The following is an 18407-nucleotide window of genomic DNA, read 5'->3' as shown; positions in this document are numbered from 1 at the left end:
ATTATAAGACCAAATCTAATCTAGATTGTTTTTAGGGGTTGCCTCTGATGGGGACCGGAGGTAAAGACGCCGTCTGTCCGACTGGGGGCGGCGTTGGACAGCCACTTTTCTGCAGGCATCCCACCGCGCGAGCCCTGCAGCCGCCCCCCCCCCCCAGCACCCACCTCACCCTCACTTGTGGGATCAGCAATTCAGATCGCATGCAAATCCAGGAGCGTCACCGTGAATGTGTGTGAGAGAGAGAGAGAGAGAGAGAGAGAGAGAGAGAGAGAGAGAGGAAAAGAGAGGGGGAGAGAGAAGCGCGGTTGCATTCCTGGAGAGACAGATCCCTGCCCCTTCCTCCTCCTTCCTCCTTCTTCTTAATCTCTTCCCTCCTGGTCTCCCAGCCGGCGGCGGCAGAGAGGGATTTTTTCAACCCGGGCTGCAGATGCGGGGAGCAGGGCTGCAGAGTGGAAAGAGACACCGGTAGTCCGTAGTTGGAGAAGTTGTGGAAAGGAGCTAAAAAAAAAAAAACGCAATTCGAAAGACTTTGGAGTTTGTTCTCGGGCGGAAATTTAAAATTTAAGAAAGTTTACTTGTTGGGGTTTAACGTTACATGTCGCCTGCGGTGGACATGGGTTCCCAGCGGACACTCGGGGCCGGCCGGACAGCGCTGCTTCTGGCAGGGCTGCTCGTGGCTCTGTGGCACCGCGGCGCCGCGAGTTGCCCGGAGAGAAAATTGGAGGAGAGGGAAGAGGAGGCCAACGTCGTGTTGACCGGCACCGTGGACGAAATAATCAACATGGACCCGGTGCACAACACCTATTCTTGCAAGGTACGTGATTTTATGCGGTTCTTGCAACGCTCGAGTACCCGCCGTAGCGTACTTCAGCAGGAAAGACACCTGCTTCTTGCAATAAAACTGCTAGTAGGGTTTTAAGTGGACTATTAGAAGTCTCATTATCACTGAATGCCTTTACACTCGTGTAGCTGATGGAAGCCATTACCCGCTGGTAAGATTCTAGTCCAATTCTCAAAGGCATCAACAGCTTGCCTGAAAAAAAAAAAAAAAACATTTTACGAACTCATTCATCCAGAAGCGTTTGGCATGAACACTGACAGCGAATTCGCTCTGGCTTCAGAAATAGATAGATGGTGTTTTTAATTTCCACTTACCAATTACACAGCAAAAGGGAGACCTAAGCGACCTCGTAATCATCCCAAGCATGCAGCGGTAGTGAGGTTAGACTGGCCCCTCACCTTCTGCTGCCAGTGGCAGCAAAGGTGATGTATTCTGAATCATTCAAACTGTGGTTGTTGACAAGTGCCATCCATCACTAGAAATGTGTGGCTGGCTATAATAGTGTTGTCCCTTGAGAATAAGAATAAAAAAAGTCAAAAACATGTAATAATATAATATGATGTATGTGAAGTACCACAGAAACACTGATTGTAAGAGGCAATAACATGATTTTGTTTTCTCAGTGGAGAGCGCTGACAAGTGCTGCAAGGTGTGCCCGAAGCAATACAGAGTTATAGTCGTGCCTTACACTGTCATTAGTCGTACTCATGTGAAACCTGTGATCGACTTGAAATTGTAAAAATGTTCCCATTCTCTCAGTGTCACAGGAACATTATGACGAGTAGACCACATAATGGCCCCCAAACATCCGCTGTTCTTCAAATAAACACATATTCGTTCAGGATGCAGCCGTCCTCATTCCGTAGCCATTGGTCGGGAAACTGAACTTTTGCATCATCATGGACTTGTGGTAGACCGCTCTATAATCTGTCAAAATAAACAAGTGGTGTTCGGTCAGCCCTCTCGCCGCTCTGCTCCTCAGCACCCACATGCTTCCTGTCTGCCGGGTGAATCAGTGGAGTAGATTAGAGGCACACGGCTCTCCCTCTGGAGACAGAAACCACCACCAAGCGCCGAAAACGAGACAAGACGGGGCTAACCTGTGGCAGGAAAGAGGCAAACTGTCCAATGACGGTGCATAAAGCAGACTTTGCTGCATGCTTCCTGTGACGCAGTGTCTTAGATAAGTTCTGGATGTTTTGTACGATGATTATTCCAAGTAGAAGTAATCACTGTTGTTACATAAACTGTCAACGGATGTTTTGGTTGCACAGGTACAATTAACTTTCTCTGTTTTTAACAGTAAAGTCAGAAAAGCACCAGCCTGTCACAAAAACATGCACGTTCAGAGGAGGAACCTTGATTCAGACGGTCCAGAGCTGGACGGGGGGGGCAGAAATCCAGAGCAGCATCTTTGTGCATAACATCATGTATGCTTTTGGTTTTGACAAAAACGCTAACAAGGGTGCTGTCTATGTTTCTGTCAAAGGTCAGGGTGTGGCGCTACTTGAAAGGGAAGACCAACGTCAACCGCGAAATTCTCCTGGACGGCGGCAACAAGTTGATGATCGGCGGCTTCGGCAACCCCGGGATCTGCGACAACCAGGTAGCCACGGGCGACACGCGCATCTTCTTCCTCAACCCCGCCCTGGAGGCCATGGGGCCAGAACACAAGAACGAACTCATGCTCAACTCTAGTCTGATGAGGATTACCCTGCGCAACCTGGAGGAGGTGGAGCACTGCGTGGAAGGTAAGCAGAATGAAATAGGACCTACGTCTTTTGTGCCGTTGGGAGTCATCGCGGCCTATCGTTGCTATATGACAAGTCAGTTTGCTGTGACTTGTATCAATGTTTTTTTTGATTCACACCTGAAGGACTTAAGGAGGGTTGAGTGGTTCGGGGATGATTCCCGACCTTTGCACCGTGTAGCTGTGGCATTCTATTGAGTCAGAGGCGAAAGTGAAACACTTTTGCATACACATAACACATGACGTGGGATCTTTGCGGGGCAACGCAGGTTTCCACACACAACTGACTATTTTAACTTCACTGTAAAATAAACACAAAATGATTATTTCACTACACAAAGACTGCAACAGCAAAACCAGGCGGTGAGTGGACAGATCAAACGTGCCCACACACAAATAAGGCTTTAAAAATAGTTCTCTAAGAAGCTTTTGAAATTTGGGTGCAATGAGTGATGTGTTTCAAATGTTGTTGTTGTTGTTTACTCTATTTCACGCATGACCAGAACTTTAGCATGAAAGCAGTTTATTTAACGTTTGTATTCCTCTGAGTCCTTTTTTGGTTGAGAAGCAATTATTTCGGGCTCTTATGAGACGAACCGTACAGCCACGACTAATACATCTCACCGTGACTGTGAGGCTGGAGCAGCCTCTGCCCCCATTGCCAGCGAGCAGGGTGCTTGCTGCTGTTTAACTTTTGCTGGTGCTTGACAATGTTGGCAGCCATTCAAACTTTGAATCTAACACTTAGGCCAGGCCGGGAGCACCAAGGAGGAAATGAATCGGAGCACGAATCACCTTGCCGAAGGCCTTCTGGGGCAATCACTGTTTCAGAGTTGTAGGGTCTATACACACACTGGGTACTTTCCTCTGAACATTTCTGGGTGGCAGGATGTTCCAATGGATTGAGCTTGTTTGCAGTGTTAAGTTGCATTTGGCACACACATAAAAACTTCTTCTGTTTGTCTGTCCAGGCACGAAACACTGCACTGCTAACCTTTTTATTCACCCCCCATTTCTTCTTTTTGGACTCCTGTTGTGGAAAGGGGAGTTTCTTGGCTCTGACAAACTGTCTAGAATGTGCCCTTTCTGTTTTGTGTCTTTGTACTTGAAGAGGTTTTACTTCACACAACCTGATTCTCTCATATCACCTGACAGTCGGAGGAATGGCAGGAAGGAGATTCTTCAACGAGACAGAAATGATGTTTAAAGACATCTTCCGAGGGAAGCTCTGGAGATTCTTATGCACTGATCGTCCAAAAAGAAACATCCAAGGACAATTGTGAGGTTCAGCCCCACCGCAAAATCTGTATTTTTTTTTTTGCGGAGTGAAATTGGCCCCGGTAATTAAAGTGCGTGCCTCCATCCGATAGAGAATGAGCTTTGAGGCTTGTTCCAGGGCAGAGTTTTAATTAAGAGAGTCAAGTCAGATCCCATCCGCTCTGTGCAACCACTACCCCCGGAGACTGTGGGACGTCAGTGCAGCCGGGACAAGACTCTACCTGCCTCGATACTCATTGTACCCTCCTCTGCTTTCGCCTCATTCTTGACATTTTCGATAGCTAGGATAGACTCAGGAATGCCTGGCAGAGAGCTGTGTGGGGAGGCGCATTGTCTGAGGTGGAAGAAAAAAGGCTTTGTGTGAGTTCTTTTGCCACCAAGAGTTTTTGAGAGGACACGAAAGAAAATAAGATGTAGAAGGAAGTGTTTTTTGTTGTTGTTGTTCAAGTGAGAACTTGGAGCGCGAGGGATCTTGTGTTTGCTGTGACATATTTGTCTTGAGTTTGGACCGGTGGCGCGTGAAGGTAGATGTCTTCAGGCGTCATGTTTCATGCTCTTTCTACCCCCGTGCTCTTCGCACTGGGCGGTGGCACTTCAGGGCCACTCGGTCCATGTGTGCGATCACTCGGCTTTACAGGCTTTCATCTGCCACAGAGCGGCCCTCCCCAGAGGAGTGTTTACAAGATCTCAGTAAACAGTTGCTGTGCCGACCAGCTCTTAGAATACTGTGCACCTTATTTACAGTGCAAAAGACTGCCCCCCCCCATTTTTGTTTCCTGATGCCTTATGTCTACGTACTGACACCCTTTACCGCCATTTCTGTGGTTGCAAAACAGCTCCACAATTCAGTGCACCACATCTGCATTCATGGATTTGCAATTTGTCAGGGCTGAAAAGCACAGGGCCTTTGGCACAGAATCTCTTCCATTGTTTGGTTCCTCCAGCTACCATTCAGTGAAATGCTACAGAATTCGGTTGTGCTGTGCAGAGAGTTGACACATAATGCGTCAGAATCGAACACAATGAAGTCACGGTTTCGTAAGTGGATGAAGAGGAGGAGATTCAAGGCTCCCCCCCGGCCTCCAAAGACTTTGTAAAGAGGTAAGAAGATGAGAAGCGTGCGCTGTGTTTATTGTCATTTCCATTTTTTCCCCAAATGCAGTGTTGATGGCAACAAAGAGAAGAGGCGGAGTTGTTTGGGGTTGGGAAGGGAAGCCCTCTTGATGGAGAAGTGTTGAGCGTACAAGGAGATCTTATCTGTCTCCGTGTGTCTATCGGCTGCTTTTGTTTCAGCCCTCGGTGACTTGATGCCAGAGTCTTTCCCTCAAGGCCCCGGCGGAGAGCAGCAACAAAGGGCTGTTTCTTCCGTCTGTCTTCATTTCTTTCACTCCTCTTTTTTATCTGTCTCTTTTTCTTTTTTTTTTCTTCGTAAGAGGGGAGATGAGCTAGTCAGAAGTCAGTGCACAGTCATGCAACAGCTGCATCAAAGATCTTGTCTTTGTCCCTTTTGCGCGGCATCTATTGAAATACCTAACACTGAGTGCAGCCTGTGTGCTCCGCCGGTTGGACAATCAGAAGTCCTTGTGGGATGTTAATGAGCGGCGTTTTACTGCTAAACACACCACTGGCTCTTTATGAGCTATGTGTACAGCAGTCCAGAGGCTCACTGGTAATGGGGTTAGCCAGGCTTGCTGAGAACATGATGGGGGTCCTGATGTGCCAGCAGGTGGTCTCGCTTAATGATGGGCGAGCAGACAGTCCTGTGGAATGTTCCTCGGGGTGGGTGGGATGTGGGATGACTGTTTGAGCCGCCCCCCCCACCCTACACTTTTCCTCCAGCGCTCCTTTAGTGAATTGAGCACAAGCCTCACGAAAAAAACGTTGAGCTTTCCCCCCCCCCCCCAGTGTTTGTTCAAGGAGGAGGCCCGGAATCGGCTGGAATTCCTTTACCTGCCCAAGCTCCTACCTGGCTCTCTCCTCCCTTCTCGCCTTCTCGATATGTGAGGAGATAATGACAGAATGATAAGGGCAAAATGGAGAGCTGTTCTCCATTTTTTTTTTAATTCTTTTAGCCGTGCTATCTGCTTTTTCATAACGGAAATGCCAATCATCCACAGGGCAGTTGCCTCCCCGTGTTTCGAGAACAATTAAAGACTTACTGAAAATGCACGGGTCACTTCACAGCTGTTGTTAATCAGTGACTCAAAGCCCCTTTAAGACACACATGCGATGTTGAGCGTACGTTGATAGGCCAGCCCAGGATTACTCCCAGGTTTTTCTTTTTTATGGCCATCTGAGCTGAGATCCTAATATGTCTCGTGCTACTATGTTTTGGCCGAAACAGTATCCTGTCTCAGTATACAGCGATATATAGAGTATTCTATCTGATGTGTCGCCTCTGCTTGTTTTATTTCCGAAAAGAGAAATCATTTGATGATGAGCGGAGGCGGTTTTTATTTCAGGCTATAAAACAGCTTGTTCCCTATAATTTAAATATCAGGCTGCAACACCACCTGCTCATGTTTTATTCTCAACAAGACGTCCTAAAGACAGAGCAGAACATGACTACCTACTGTATAATTGACATATGGCTTGTGGGTAATTCCAAAAGAGAGGTGGAGTTTATGCTATTGTGGATAAAGTGTGAGAACCAGACAGGTGACTGAACTAAAGATCTGGGGTCTATAGCCAGTCCATGTCTACACAAGCAGCCTTTTGTCTTCAGCAAGGAGAAGTCAAGAAGACTGACTTTGGGGATTGGATTTTTCTCAGGGTCCTTGAATGGATTAGGCCATCGTCTAAGAGGGAGAGTTAATTTCCTTGGTGCAGAGCCTTTCTACAAAGGTGTACCCTTGGTAAATCTGTGTACCCTGTGTGGCTTATGTCAAAGCATTTCATCCAGTGAGGTGAACCGAATTGGACGAATCGATAGGCTTGATGGAAGGCTTTGATGGAATAAGCAACAAAGGTTTTGAAGGGAGAAAACAAGGCCAACGGACCTGTTTGCCAGGGAGCCCCAGAGTCTCCGGAGTTATTGCACATTTTAGGTTTTAATTAAAAACGCTTGGCGTAGCGATAAAGGGACTCCGAAATGAGAAAGCCATGAAAGATGGGAAGAGAGCAAAGGAGGAACGGACCACTTAACCGCAGTCTGTTCACCTTGGCTCGTATCCCAGGCCCGAACCAGGAGTGTATCACTCTCATGCCGATAAGAATCAGAGATGGTCTTGATAGTGCGCACAGATACCCACGTGTAGTGACATGCCTGTCACTTCAGTGAGATGTTAACATGTAGACGTACTGTGTAACATCCAGCCTGTCCAAATATACTGTCTAAATTTATTGTAGTGGTTTATTTGTTCATACTTGCTCAATGCGATAAGACGCGATTTAATTTATTCCCTTGATTTGTAAAATACCTGTATGGTGCCTCTTGTATCGCACTGAATCCTGCTGTTCTTATCTTACTAGCCTAAAGACAAAAGATCTTGACGCTGCTTTTGTGAAAGGTCGCAAAAAAATGCACAGCTTAGTCATCAGCAGAAGTATTTTTTTAAACTGACAATCAACATTCACACACAAAAATGCATCATGACGCGTCATTCAGGGAGTCAATTCATAGTAAAGCTGACGTTCTTTGACATGCAGTGTTGTTTCGAAGCTCCTGAAATTCACAAGACGATGTAAGGTTAGCGTCAAAGTCCCAGTTGAGCTCTTCTTTAGTGTAGGAAGAGGAAAGTGGAACGGAGCTGGGAGACTCCGTGTAGGGACGTGGATGTACAGTGACCCGGAAACCTCCCTCTTCCATCCCAGACATGACAAACTCCGAGCAGCAGTCTGCATGAGATCTGGGCTCCTCGGGGGAGCTGGATCTGTGACAAAATTCTTGCTCCAAGACCACATTTCTGAAGCAGGGCAGCTGCAGCAGCAAGTGTGGCTACTTATCGTCAGCACACCTAAAACATCAGGTTTAGAGAGAAGGGAGCAGAAGTCCTTTTGTGATTTGTATTTAGGTCAGCTCAGCTGTCACCCTAGAGCAGCTCACATCAAAATAATACAAGGGAGGAAAGTATATATTTCTTTGTGCCCTGGAAACTCTTTTTGTTATAGGATACATAAGGGACTTCTTTGATAAACTTTCCCTCTGGAAATAGTCAGACAAACTATCATTTTCCCTTATTGTGCTTGCTGAACACTTTGCAAAGCTTCTGCTTTCAATAGAAGAAAGACAATTGAACATAACCAACACATGTTAAACGTCAGTCAGCTGTGTGTAGATGGGCGTATGTCAGCATTTGCCAGCAGTATTTAATTCTGCATTCTATTAGTTGAGTAAACTGGAAGTCAGAGCTGGGAAATGACATCACACCCGATGATTGCGTTCCAGTACGACGAGTTGGGAAACTTAATGGGGTTTGCTGCAGCCAGGTTAGCAATGACAGTTGATAACAATGCATTGCTCCCGTATTTAAAGTATTTAAACACCGATGCAACATGTTCACAGAAAGAAGATGGACAGTAGTTTAAGTATGACTGATTTAATCAGCCACTGTGCTAATAAACAGCATATTGCTGTATGAGGTCGGGGTTGGAGGGGTTTGTCCGACTTTCCGAGTCAAAATTTCCGAGTGGGAACTGGGAAATTCCGACTCCTCACTTCAAATGGAACACTTCATAAGATGTGATTTTCTCCTCAGAATAAATCAATTTTTATAAATGTTTTGGGTCTCACATGAGTCACGCAACAGAAATATCCACGCTGAGAGATGAGACAAAGAAGACATTTTATTGAATTTTACAGGAGAAAGATGCAGGAAACACTTGGTTCGGAGGTTAATCACATCCTGTCACCTTCTGGATGTGAGCTGGAGATGCACTGCCCTTGATGGTACATTAGGCATATCATATCACGCTCCTTTTTGTCTCGTGGTACACACCTGTTACGTACCAACATTCATATGCATGGCATTGAGGCTAATTATATGCTTGTTTCCAGGCTTCTCTTGCTATATTTGGACTGGTTTAATGTTTAACTTTTAATTGTGCCCAATCACGTACACAAACGTTCGCTGTTGCTGAACCCTACTCTGAGTCTAATCCCATGCCCCGCCTGATTCAACACAATCTACATAACAGTGCTGCACATACAGGAAGTAGGGGAGACTCGACACTTGGGGGGTCTCACATACACAAACAAATCCCGGGACGTACAGGCTTTTCTCGTGCTATTTTGCTCCCTCGGACAGCGGCCCAGTCTCCGTTACTTCCTTTCCTCCCCCTCATCCGTCTCTCTGTCGATGGGTTGTCACGGTGTAACGCAGGATGCACACCCCTCTCTCCCTTGTGACCTCCACGTTTCCTCCTGTGTTTGACATTATCTCTTTATTTTTCCTTCCTACTTTCACATTGTCACATTTTTTATAATGACCTGCGCATGTGTCTGTCTGTCAACATGTGCGGACATGTCCCGCGCTAACATGATTTGGTTGGCTTTCGCGCACAGTTTGCTGACCCGTCACACTTTATGTTTCATGTCTCCACTTTTACCTTTAGCACACATTGAATTCTTTCTGAGTCTTTGCTGCGCCCGTCTCCTCTATTCTCACAGTCGTCATCTTCCTCCTCCCACAGTTCCCATCTCACAGCGGTTCCACCTGTAATTAGACTGGAATCCCAATGCCCTGTAAAGCTGTCATGGTCCTAACAACCAGATGCAGATTGTACAGACCCGTCACCACCCTCTGATCTGATTCCTTATTTATTTATATATTTTTTTGTGTATATACCTCTTTATCCATAGAATTCAGTTGGGAGTGACGATAATACAACATCTACGGCACGTATCCCTTCACCACACATACACAAGAAATAACTTCCCACTGCGTCCACATCCGCTATTAAAGATGATCTGATTCCATGAACCGCTCTCTGCGCCTCTCTCGACCAACTTTAGTCTTTTTTTTCACATTTTAAGGGGGCACTTTTGGGGAGTGCAACTGCATACGTGAATAAAGTTGTATGAAGCTTTGTTGTGGCTCCAGAGGAAGCTGTAAGAAGTCTGATAAATTGCCTCAAGGGATGTCACTTGAGTCAGCGTGGCTTGGGTATTAAAACTATGAGTCTGAAAATAAAAAATACGGGGGTGTTGGGTTGGAAAAAAGTAAGTTTACCAGACCTCTGTAGCCCCCTCCTCATCTGCACTCAAGGCTACATTAGCTGCTTCTAGCATAACACACATGAATCCCCAACCGAACTGACGGCGTTGCATTGTGGGTAATAGAGGCGGCAGGTTTTAACAAGGAAAACAAATCGTGGATTAAAAAAGGTGACATCTCTGGTTCTGGTGCATCGATTTTGATGCTTTTTTTTGTGCATCTGTCGATCACGATATGTTATCAGAGTGGAATACTAAATCAGTTGAGCACCCTTCACATAAAATCCAAGTTGTAATAGGTGTGTGTACTGATGAAGGACCTTCTGACAGGACACTCGGCTGTTGGTGCTTTGGGGATTAAACCAAGAAGGGAAAATTGGAAATTGAATGTCATGTAAGAGGTCTCCTTTGTGTTGAGTTATGGAATTTGTGATATGTCTTCTGACAAACCCCCTTAAGATGACAACTCTCCTGAGAGATGAAACCTCTTAGGAATTTCCCCCTCCCTCTCCCCCTCTCTCCGCTCACCCTCCCGGCTGACAGATTTGTCTGGCTGGTGGGAGGCACTCGGCCTGCCCCTGTTGTTTTAGCCAACAATGGCAAGGACGTGATGGCTTTCAGAGGCAAACAGAGATATCTGGCAGAGGATGTCTCACTAGCTTGAGCATGTATCTGTAAACACACGCTCATACTGACATACAGGCAGAGGCACAGACTTCACTATCTCCCCATCAGAATGAGACGTAAACATAACGCAGCGTGTGTCACTGTATCTGACCATTGTGATTGCTTTCAACAATGAACAGTCTCCAGAGTCATGACTGAGATCTCTACTTCGCAGGGTTGTAGTAAACAGAACACGCAAATTACGGGATGTTCCACAAGGGGTTTGGTTGGTTGGCGTAGCAGAATATTAAGTGACAGTAATAAAGCTGAATGTTCTAATACCGGCTGTCTAATTTAATACACTGCAACAGCTCATTGTAACATGAATATGATATGATGTGAATACAATATAAGCTCATTTTAATCAATGGTCAGACTCTGTCAGTCCAATCATGTAAAATGAAGTGACTGACCTTATAAGGAGGACCGAGAAACTTGAGATGAATCTTCAATTAGTAAGTCCAACACTTGGAAGCAGATGAGCAATTTCAAACATCGTCTCTTTCACTCTTGCACTCGTGCTGTCACCCCCCCCCCCCCTCACACACACACACACACACACCAAAAAAAAAGGGAAGCAGACTTGCGAGTGCCATGAAGCAGCTTTCGGCATTTTCCAGCAGAAGCACGGCGCCTCAGAGAGGCTCGGCCTGAGGGAACGAGTTCTATCACAGACTGCGAGCTGTTGCCAGAGGTATGCCCGGATCGGCCCTCTCCAAATTCCTACTTATTGTCACTCTGAAGCCCCTTGTACCAAATTACATAGACACTGTGGCCCTATTACAATACAGCACTGTCAGCCACTACATAAAAAAAGTTTCTACATCCATCTTTCAGAGAGATGATTCCGCCCCCCCCCCTGCAACAGCACTCGCAGCAGACGTGTTTGAGAGGGCTCTTAGAGAAATAGACGAGCATTGAGATGGATGGTCTTGGGTTTGGGATGTTCTGTTTTCGGCCTGCTTGGACAGGTTGTCAGAAAAACAGAGTTTTGTCGATAAATCAGGCCTTCCTTTTTAGGCTGTGCTCCGCGGGACAAACCTCTGCCTGCTTGCAAGTCCACTGCAGTGTTTCTTTGTAAATGACACAACAACATGAATCTTTCAGGGCCAGATATTAGTCTTGCCGAGCTCAAAGAGTTCTGCCCAAAGTCGAGCACAAAAGCCAGTTAGAAAGGGGTTTGGAGGCATAGGGCAACATTGTTAATCATGCTGTAGTTACCAGGAGTGGATGAAGTGATGTTGACATTGAACTATTTGGAGAGAGAAATGTGAGCAGAAATCCAAAGGACAGCCTGAGGAATTCCAAACGTCAAATTGATGAGATTTTCTCCAGACCTCTATAAGCCCGATAGGAATTGAGTTCTGGTCACAGGATTAGCAGTTAGTTGTTGGTTTAGTGTTTTCGGTAAGTCAAAGGCTGGTTGGTCTTTAAAGGTTGTCTCGAGTCACAAGACAAAACACACTTTTGGCTTTTGTGATCCCTGCAGTTGACTGCCTTGAGGTCATCAGTGCACCTGACGCCAAAAGGGAGCGTGAACGGGTTAGGGGTTGAGGGGTGAAACTGGGGGCAGGCGTGTTCACACCGCTCAAAGAAACCCGTGACACATTCTCAGTCCCCGATCAGGCCGAAATCTACATTCTTTACCAACAACTACACAGAGTTACGATGACATTTCTCCCTATGATTTATGAGGCGCAACGTTGCAGCCGTGTTCGTCTTTTTCACCATTCTTGTTGACATCTTTGTTTTTTAAACTCTCTCTCCGACCACATGGCTGGCCCATATCTGTCCGAGCTTCACAAGTTGAAATTAGGATGTGTGTGTGTGCTCTTGCCCTGAAGTACATCCACCCCCTTCCTCTTCTTTTCACCGCTTTATTGGTTCTAAAGTGGTGCATTTGTTGCTCCCACTTGAGCCAAATCTCTTTCTTTGTCCCCGTGTTGTGTTTCCGCATGTCTGTCGGTATGTGAGTTAGTCTTTAAACGCACCGTTGTTCTCCATTTATGTCTTTCTCCCAGTACGGCTCTCTCTTTTCTCCGTCGTTCAGTCTGTGCAGATTGAACTTGCTGGTTACGATGCTGGCGGAATCTTGATCAGCTCCAATTTACATCTAGACAATGGTCGGAGTTGAGAGGCGATTCCTCTCCTCTTTTTCCTCTCGTTTCCCCTCCTTGAACCCCCGAGTCCTCTTTCTTGTCCTCCCTTCTGCTGCTGTGTCTCTGCCAACGGTCCCCACCCCTCCTCCTCCATTGTGTTTTTGGGAAGATGGTTGTCTTGAGGGACAGGGAAATAAAGGATGGAGAGGGAGCCTCCTCGACGGTAGATTAAACTGAATGCTTCTGGACTTCATCTGAGCTCCTGAGGACACAGCCCATCAGATAATGAACTCTACGCACTTGTCAATGCGCACACACACACACACACACACACACACCAACACTCACTCTTATGGTAAAAGCCTTACATACGTCTTTAATGGCACAGCCAGCCTCCTGTCAAGCAGTGTGCCTGTAATTTCTTGCACCGTGCATTTGTGACAGGACACAGTAGCGTCAATTAACATAATCTTCATTTGGCATCCGCTCCGGTTTCATATTCGGACGTCACAATTGAAATACTGATCTTCTTTGACGGAATTCACTCTCACAAATAACAGGCTGCCCTGTGCAGATTTGACTAAGTGCTGCAAACTAAAACCGACTCTCCATAATAATTACTGTGGAGACTAATTGATGACAGCCTATCAGGGTGCGTTTATACTGTGGAAGTAACTCTATTCCAAGTCAGTTTAGTCCTTAAATATGGATTCATGAAAGAGAGGAATCATGTGAACATGGACTATTAAATTACCCCTGTAGCACTCTGCTACTTTAACAGCAGTTTGGCTCATTTGATGGCCAGGTGCGTTGCTTACCAGGGGCTGAAAGGAGCGTTGATATCAAGTTTGCGTCTGTGTGGTCAGTGAAGAGAATAGTCTTGCATGTTTATTAGCTTAGCGCAAGAACTTGAGGCGACGTGGCTAGCCCCTTGTCCGATTCACATGTTAGCTACATAGCTGGCTAGCTAGCTGCTGCTGAGTCTACATTCACTGTGAGAACTTCTGCTGGAGTGCTGTGTGCAGTCTACGCGGCTAAGCTCGCTGTTACTTAAACCACAGTGGCATGTCGGCTGGGCTGAGTAACTGTCGGGAAGTCAGGAAAGCAATTACGTTTAATAATAAGCAATGATTGATTCAAACTGTAGCCTGGTTCAGGGTGGCCTGCTACAACCGACACAATGCTCAGCAGTAACTAAGCTAATTTGAGCTCAGGTCCAAATCAAACAAATGAAGGACAGGCCAGTATATATTACCAAGCAAGCCACTAAAATAACATATTCGGTTTGTTATTTGCCTCGTTTGGCTTGAAAGTGAGACGTTTCTTCAGCCAGATTGACTCATTCAATTTCAGCAGCTGCTTAAAAAAATCGTCGAGTCGCTCTTAATCATATTTAACTCCATCAACAAGTCATTACATCTAAATGAAGAAATGCCAAAAAAAGTGAGATCATTCCATTTGATGCATGGCAGTCGTAGCCGAGTTGTAACTTTCGAGAGCATCTGTGAAACCTAAAGTAACCCCAGGTAACATGCAAGTTGAGTATTTTGACACTGCACAGCTCATTTAATGTAAAGTATGACCTATTTTGCAGTCTCTGTCCCTCATCCCATGATGACGTGTGACGTGACGTGTGACACTTGATGCGTAACTAACGTTATCCCTCAATTTATAACCATAACAAATAGGAAGAGTGGCCAAGTCACCGGGGCCCTGTCTGTGGGCCGCCAGGCCTTTCTGCCTCGAGGTTTACAGTTGCCGGATTACCTGCAGTCAGTTACGGAAGCTGTGTTTTGGATTTGCTCGCTTTAGCCCCACCATCACTCCTTTGAAGAAGCCGAAATGAGATCCACCAAGCAAATCACCCGGTTGGTTTGAGATGAGAAGGGGTTGTGGAGTAGAGAAGATTGTAAATTATCACCCTCAGGCCACCGCCAGAGCTTCTCTTTTAGAGATCAGTGTTGACAAAGGCTCAGAGGACGGATTCTGGCGGGGTGTGGAGGCTTTGGCTCGGGCTTTGTTGTCATCTCCTCGTCTTTTTGAACCTTCCCCTCCCAACCACCTGTCTTCCATCATGGCCGACAATCAAACACTTTACCTGCTCCCGACTTTGAATGGGATTTACGCTGCTCTCCCCTTTCTCTTCTTGTGAGATGAGCGGTAACAAAACATGTTTTTTGGGGGGCGGTGAAAGGGTTTTATCAAGAGAACGACCCACCTCGGAGCAGCAACCTCAAGTTCATGGAAGGAGGAACTGTTGGGCGGAGAATGGATTTAGGAGCGGCACCGTGGTGGCTCTGAAGAATCAGGGTATTGTTGCGGCCTGCTCGTCAAAGCGTAGCGAGAGTTCTGAAAGAGCAAAGGGGAAGGGGGTGTTATAGGTAGAATGCTGTCCTATCACACACACAGACATTACGATATGTATTATGAGGGCCATGAATTCATTCTGTAACTCCAAAGCCACGACCACAACCCTCTTCAGGTCTCAGCTTTGCAGTTGTCATTTCTTATTTTCACATTTTCTTCCTCTCTGCAAACATAGTGGTTGTGCTAGCGTAAAACACCCTGATCCTTTAAAACAGGTCAGTCCCGGTTTGGGGATGGGAGAGTCAGAAAAGGACCCACGCACATGCACTCACCCCGAGCACACTCCACCCTGCCCGTTCCCCGCGTCAGGGAGACAGGTTCTCATGTCGGGAGATTATTCACGGGGATTTCGTTCTAAATGAGGTGAAGTTAATGCTCTCTGTGAAGCGGGTCTTTCAGAAGCCGCTGCCAGGGCTCGAGCTGCTTCTTTTTTGTTCCGCTTCCCTTTGTCGGCCCGCATTGCAGAGAAACCTGAACCCCGCACGGGACAACTCAGACTCAAAGAAAAAAAAAGGCATTTTTAGCAGTGACTGTAGCTGTCAAGGAACATTTGTTACGGTGGAGGTGTGTGCAGCAGCCGCTCCAAATACTTAGCTCTCACATGGTTTCACAAACGTCTTTATTTTAACTTTCTACTTATGATACATTTTTGAAATTTGTGTGAAGTCCATCTGTGCATCTGTCAAACAAAAACGCACGGATGTGATGGCGCCTGCCTCTCAAATGTGAGGGTTTTGCAGAAACGGAATTTTGTTTTTTACGTGGGAAGTAGACTGGTGTTTGTCTAAACTTGGAAAATGGAAACCACGAGGTATGACATTTCCCAGTTAGCACAACTTCGCACTGGCTTCCCACATTCTTCACCAAGTCCTCAGAGGAGGGGATTTGCATGCTGCTGTTGCGTAGCTCTGGGTATTTGCTCTCTCCAGGCCTGGCTGTGGGCCTGTGAGTGTGTGGGAGTACTTGTGTGGTCACTCGGTAGTGCTGTAAAAAATGCCTGCATGTACAAAGCACATGCCACTTTGATGCCCGGACTGCAAGTTAATTCTACATTTAAGGACAGTCAAGTACACACTGTGTGTGTGTTTTGTCTGTGCAGGGCTGTATGTACGGCACGTCACCGGGAAACGCATACAAACTCCTGCTCGTCTGCTTTCAAACTCTTCTCCTCCTCAGTCGTCCTTCAAGTCTCCTCCCCGGCCTCCAAGTCATCTGCAAACAACATTAACATACTCGATGCGATGACTGGCGGAGGATGTTTGCACAAGACTATTATCAGCTTTCAATACACGTTCAGTCGGTCAGATCACTTCAGCTGAACAATGGCCAAACGCCCAAGTTCCCTTTTCCATTCCACATTTATCCACTTGCTTCATTCCTTTCCAACTTGGGAGCGTCCTGTCCTGCTCTGTCGCTCACAGAGGCCTGCAGCGTGAGGGGAATCATGGGTTGGGGGGGGGGCAGAGACAGGCATTTGGAGGCCTTCTCTGACTTTGGGGGAGGGGGTGTATTTGGGGCTATTCTCCTGCTGTTTGGCCTGCCCTTTTGTCTCCCTAATGACCTGGCCGTGTAAAGTTAGCCGCTCCATTCAGGAGGCATTAAGAGTCATTTTACCTGACGACGGCCATTTTCCCCCCACCACTAGCACTAGCCTGGGGGAAGGGAGATTGTTTGAGGAGGTCCTCTCCACTGGGGAGCCGGTGACAGTATCAACCATCTATCCCAACCATTTATTGCTTACAGCTTTTTAGGAATTGGATGATGGAAAAAACACACCTACTCGTGCTGTTATCTGGTCTGTTAATGTGATAATGTGGCACTTTATTGCTCCTTTTGAAGACTTTTCACTTGCCCCCCCTCCCTTCTCTGAGGTCAGAGGTCAGGGTTTAGTTGCAGCACAGCAATCATGGAGCCTGTAGGGATTCACTGTCTTGCTGTAAGACACTGCAGCAGGGCAGATGCTTGCCGACACAAATGCTGCAGACTCGGAATCCGCTTCTTTTATAAATGCCAAATTCCAACTGGAGGAATGTAGATTTAAAGAATATATCCCTTGCACTTAAAGCATCTGTTGTGCCAGTGACTCTGAAAGTGTCATTATCAATCATGTCTAATTAACTTACAGGGAACTTACAGGGACATTTATGGGACGAATGGACATGCAGAGAAACATTGAGCTTTCAAAGTCCTGGCAGAAGCCCAGCAAGACATTGAATCTATTTAAGCTGGCTACTCAGACGTATTGATTCACCCTCTGTAGAATGCTCCAGGTTCTATTTGGAGTTGCTCAGTTCTCTCGATGTACATTGAACTAGCAAGCAGAAGTTCAGGATGCAGAGAGCATGAATTCTCATTTATGTTTACAATTAGACTATGACCATACACTGAACCGTCCTGTAAACACACGGTTACATTAATTAAAATTGGGGGTGAACCTGATTTACAGAGCGAGATAACTTTCTCTTTTAAATCCCTTTGACGAGTTTAGACCTCGGCCCGGCTTCTTTCAGTGATTTGATTCTGTCCATGCACCAAAAAGGTAATGCTGTCCATTAGACAGGCAGATCTATATGCAAACATGCATTGTCAGCACTAGAACTGGTCGGAAAATAAATTTTTTTTTAGGGCAAGACAACACAGAACTAGAGAGTGTTAATGTGAGACATCTTTCCTTTTTTTTGGTTCTCTTATCAGACCTCAAACACGTGATGTAATCTCAGATATTGGAGAAACTGATGTAAAAGAAAGCCACATAAATGCTTAAATCAAACCACTACCACCCGTAAATGTCCCGAGTGAGGGTTACGGTGCTAGCGCGAGCACCCCTCATTAGCATTCAGCTGCCAGCTTGTGGTTATGCGCTCTAGTACCTGCTCGGTTGCTAAGGAATTTGCACTTAGGTAATGAAATGCCCATCGCTGACGGGGAACACTCGATTGTGCTGAGACTGAGAGAGTGGGGCCAAGTGAGAGGGGAACGGGAACTAGAGCGAGGGAGAGAGGGCTGGGGATGGGCCCAAGTGAACACTGAGCAGGCAGCAGCGAGCCGGAGGAGAATAAGTGGCAAGGCTGGTGCTGCTGCTGCTGCTGCTGCTGCTGCTGCTGGCACTGATCCATCACCTGAGGACGGGTCTGACTCGGCCAAGTATTCAGGTTGAAATCCCACCTTCGATGTTTTATTTAAGAATTTATTTTGTGCCTATTAGCTATCAGAAAGATTGGCTTTTCGTTTGTTTCAGCCGCTATTTCCTCG

General features: G+C 46.4%; 1 protein-coding gene across 3 annotated transcripts in view; it reads left to right on the top strand.

The window, feature by feature from the left end:
- Nucleotides 1–460: 460 nt before the first annotated feature.
- The window catches only part of agrn (agrin), a gene marked incomplete at its 5' end in the record, with an annotated part of 228243 nt that continues 210296 nt past the window's right edge, over nucleotides 461–18407 (top strand). For all 3 annotated transcript variants that reach the window (XM_079273779.1, XM_079273781.1, XM_079273778.1), the window contains 2 exons: nucleotides 461–814; nucleotides 2331–2592. In XM_079273779.1, the coding sequence (XP_079129905.1) occupies nucleotides 596–814; nucleotides 2331–2592 (481 nt within the window). The remainder of the gene's footprint in view (nucleotides 815–2330; nucleotides 2593–18407) is intronic.

This window comes from Melanostigma gelatinosum (assembly GCF_949748355.1).
Source record: "Melanostigma gelatinosum genome assembly, chromosome: 8".
NCBI lineage: Eukaryota > Metazoa > Chordata > Actinopteri > Perciformes > Zoarcidae > Melanostigma > Melanostigma gelatinosum.
This window is presented reverse-complemented; position numbering and strand designations above follow the sequence as displayed.